The following is a 4,183-nucleotide window of genomic DNA, read 5'->3' on the forward strand; positions in this document are numbered from 1 at the left end:
GGCTCAGGCAATCCACTCACCTCAGCCTCCCAAAGGCGCGGGATTACAGGCTGAGCCACTGAGCCCGATTTAGAATAGACTTAAATTAATTGTTTCCTCAAACAATAGGGGAAATACCACCCATAACAAAAGGTTAAGATCTATCAAAGCTCAGCCAATCACGGTGGCTCAAGCCTGTAATCCCAGCATTTTGGAAGGCCGAGGCGAGAGGATTGCCTGAGCCCAGGGGCTTGAGACCAGTCTGGGCAACCTGGTGAGACCTTGTCTCTACAATAAATCAAAAAATTACCTGGGTGTGGTTGCGTGTGCCTATAGATAGTTCCAGCTACTTGGAAGGCTGAGATGGAAGGATCGCTGGAGCCCAGCAGATTGAGGCTGCAGTGGCCGTGAGCGTGCCACTACACTACAGCCTGGGCAACAGAGTGAGACCCAACTCAAAAAAAAAAAAAAAGATCTATCAAAGCTGAAATTGAAGCAACAGCAAATGTATGAGATGTGCAAAGTTGGTTTTGACTTTCATGAAAAGAATCTTCTTTTTTGGAAAGGAGAGAGAGAGAGAGAGAGAGAGCTGTTGTTCCTTTAAGACAAGCAAGCATAAATTACCTCAAGTTTGTGCTTAAATGACCTGTACTAATATGAATAAAGCCTATCAGCTCCACTGGTCTGAGAAGTTGAGGCCATACCCACAAGAAGGTGTTGGAGATATTTCAACAGCTCCTACATGCTTAAAACTAACAATCAGCTTTGGCAGTCCTTTGAAAGCTTAAATGGTGCACAGACACAACTATTGAGCACAACTTAAAATGAATCAAAGAGGATGCCTGGCCCAGTGTCCGATTAGCAAATAGAAACACCAGGGTTATATGGAGAAGAGGGGGTTTGCGTGTCAGTTTCTCTATTTCCATAATTCAAGATCCAGCCAATGAGCTCCTGGAGAGCAGAAGTCAGATCATGTTTATCTTCACATCTCTAGCAGTTGTCATGGGGCTAGAACATATTAAGTGCTAAATTAATGATTGTTTAGCCGAACAAGTCAATTCAAAGGCAGAATAAGAAATACAGAAAAATTTTAACATTCTCCAGGCACAATGGTGTACACCTGTAGTCCTAGCTACTCAAAAAGCTGAGGCAGGAGGATCACTTGAGCCTAAGAAGTTTGAGGCTGTGGTGAGCTATGATCATGCCTGTGAATAATCACTCCAGCCTGGGCAGCACATCAAGACAAATAGTCAGTTTATTTGCTCTACTATTGACAAAATGGATCTTCTACATAGTGTGATATCTACTAACACTTATAATAATGACAATAATAACATATTTATTGAGCACTTCCTAAATGCCAGGTATTGCCAAGTACTTTATATTATTGTATTTAATCTTCACAACTCTGTTATTGTCATCCTGTTATTATTATCATAATACATTATTATCATCTTGTTATAAGTGAGTACATTGAAGCTGTGAGAAATAATTTGCCAAAAGTCATACAGGTATCTTAATACTAGCTAATAGTTTCTAAGCACTTACTATAACTCTGACACCATTCTAAGCACTAAGTGTAGTGAGTTATTTAATCCTCAAAACAATGAGTTAAGTATGATCATTATCCCCATTTAGCAGACGAGTAAATTGAGGTGCAGAGAAGCTAAGCAAACTTGTCCAAGTTCACACAATTGGTAAGTGATCCGGCTGGGCTACAAACCCAGACAGTTTGGCTCCAGACTCTTAACCACTAAGCTGTACACTGCGCAGGGGTCACTGCAGAAATCTGAACCCAGGAAGCCTGACTCTAAGAGCCAAGCTGTTCATCATTCTGTTTTCCTGCCTGGTAATTAGGTCAACTGACATTTAGATGAGGGGGACATACATGCTATTCTCCTGCACATGGAGAGGAAGGGAAGAAGATAAAAGCAGTGAACAAGCAGCTGATAGTCATCCCCTTGGCCATCTGACTTCCCCTAACTCAGTGTCTCTCTAATTCCAAAGCACTTTGCCAATACTTCTCAAATAGCACCCATTAGAATGTGGTCTGTTGTGTTTGCACAGGGCTGTCTGCAAGATTCCCAAAAGCAGAAACCATGCCCATCCCAGGCCCCAGCATAGGGCAGGCCCTAATATTGACTTGATGAGTGGCTGATCAAATCACTGCACGCCCATCCCAAAAATACATGTGATTATCTGTTTATGCCAATCTTGCCCACTGATTGGTGACCACAAGGGCAGGAGCCATCTATGTTGGCCCTGCTGTGATCCCACTTCCTAGCCCAGTGTTCAGCAGGCAGGAAGCCATGTATATGTTTTTGTCGAATGGGCCAGGTGCACAGGTCCATGCTTTTAATCCCAGCACTTTAGGAGGCTGAGGTAGACTGCTTGAGCCCAAGATTTCGAGACCAACCTGGGCAACATAGAAGGAACTCATCTAAACGAAAAAATAAAAAAATTAACCAAGCGTGGTGGTGCACTCCTGTAGTCCCAGCTACTCAAAAGGGCGAGGTGGAAGGATCACCTGAGCCTAGGAAGTAGAAGCTGTGGTAAGCTGTGATCATATCACTACACTCCAGCCTGGGCAATAGAGTAAAACCCTGTCTCAAAAATTTTTTTCTTTTTAAGGAAAAGAAGTATTTGTCAAATGAATGAAGAGCAGATGCTCTAAGATACCACAGGATATAAGTTCAGGAAAAAAGTTCCATGCTTGCCTCAATCACGCATATTTGGGGTTCTTCCTTATTACCGTCCACAGGCACCTTGGCTTGATTCATAACCCACTCCTGAACAGCATCAGTAATGTGAGGGACAACTGCAGAAAGAAGCAAGAACACAGATCTTATTTCATGCTCATAAGAAAGGAATGGACTTTCGACTTCCCAAGTAACCTGAAAGTCACCTGGCAAATTATACCAGCTACAGTCCTCACGCTATTACTTTCCCTCACTGAAATCAAGAGGTACTTTAGGTTGTTATTTACGTGTTGGGCCATTTGTCTTGAAACTGATGAATCACAGATAAAAAGAAACAGAAAAAGTAAGTGCCTTCTTCGATGAAACTAGAAAACAACTGTAATGCCAACTAAAAACTATGCAAGGCGAGATGCCGAGCACGCTGAATGCTAGGCTCCATGGGAGAGGATGCAGGACACCTCGCCAGGCCGAGCCCGCTGAGCCCACAGCATCTGGAGTTAACACTAGCTTGTGGGGAGGGGTCCACTCCAGGGCACAGATGAGGCCTCCATGCTGACCAGGGGCCCTGGCAGGGGGCGGTGCAGACCGTGGCTGCTAATGTCGACTGAAGAGGCCAAAAAGGGCTCATCTCCACAGACACATGGGACCCAGGGATCTCTTGGATGGTGAACAGGCCTGCAGCTGCTGATCTCTGCCGAAGAGACAAAAAGGTGACATGCTCGCAGGCTCGAAGGGACTCGACACAGCCTCCTACCTTGATGCATGAAGTAGAAACGATGGCCTTCACCTCGCACCTGCTACTCCCTTGAGGCCGGAGAAGTCGTCTCCAATTGGTGAATTTGAAACTACTCACTGCGCATGCCCACCTGATCCCTGTCCCAGAGGCTGGGGTCTGCAGGGCTCTGCCTCCACACAGGCAGCTCAAGGGTCAGGGTCCGGGATCTGGGATCCAGACCCAGGTCTGGGGCCTTGCCCTCTCCCCATTGTTGGATGTGGCAGGTGTGAGGCAGCAACTCTCCCCCCAGCGGGTCTCCCCAAGACCTACACTTGGGAAGAACTATTGGAAAGCATAATTTTGGCTGAGCTCTAAGCACACTGTCCAGTTTCAGCAGCAGCCTAGCCGTTCTTCTGATCTCCATCTGGCAGACTCCTCTGTCTATTCCTCAGCTGGTTCCAACTTAAAAGTGATTTAAACCAGGCTCGGTGGCTCAGCCCGTAATCCCGCACTTTGGGAGGCTGAGGTGAGTGGATTGCCTGAGCCCGCGGGTTCGAGACCCGCCTGGGCAACTTGGCGAAACCTCGTCTCTACAATAAATCAAAAAATCAGCCGGGCTCGGTGGTTCAACCTGTAATCCCGCACTTTGGGAGGCTGAGGTGAGTGTATTGCCTGAGCCCGCGGGTTCAAGACCCGCCTGGGCAATTTGGCGAGATCTCATCTCTACAATAAAAAAAAAATCAGCCGGGCTCGGTGGCTCAGCCTGTAATCCCATGCCTTTGGGAGGCTG

General features: G+C 46.3%; 1 protein-coding gene across 1 annotated transcript in view; it reads right to left on the bottom strand.

Annotated features, from left to right (window-relative positions):
* CTPS2 (CTP synthase 2) overlaps positions 1 to 4,183 on the bottom strand; it is a gene marked incomplete at its 3' end in the record, with an annotated part of 88,830 nt that overhangs the window by 68,468 nt on the left and 16,179 nt on the right. The window contains exon 5 of the mRNA XM_021713756.1: positions 2,697 to 2,797. Within this exon, the coding sequence (XP_021569431.1) occupies positions 2,697 to 2,797 (101 nt within the window). The remainder of the gene's footprint in view (positions 1 to 2,696; positions 2,798 to 4,183) is intronic.

Source organism: Carlito syrichta, unplaced genomic scaffold, assembly GCF_000164805.1.
Source record: "Carlito syrichta isolate Samal-C Ts95f unplaced genomic scaffold, Tarsius_syrichta-2.0.1 Scaffold304715, whole genome shotgun sequence".
Taxonomy (NCBI): Eukaryota; Metazoa; Chordata; class Mammalia; order Primates; family Tarsiidae; genus Carlito; species Carlito syrichta.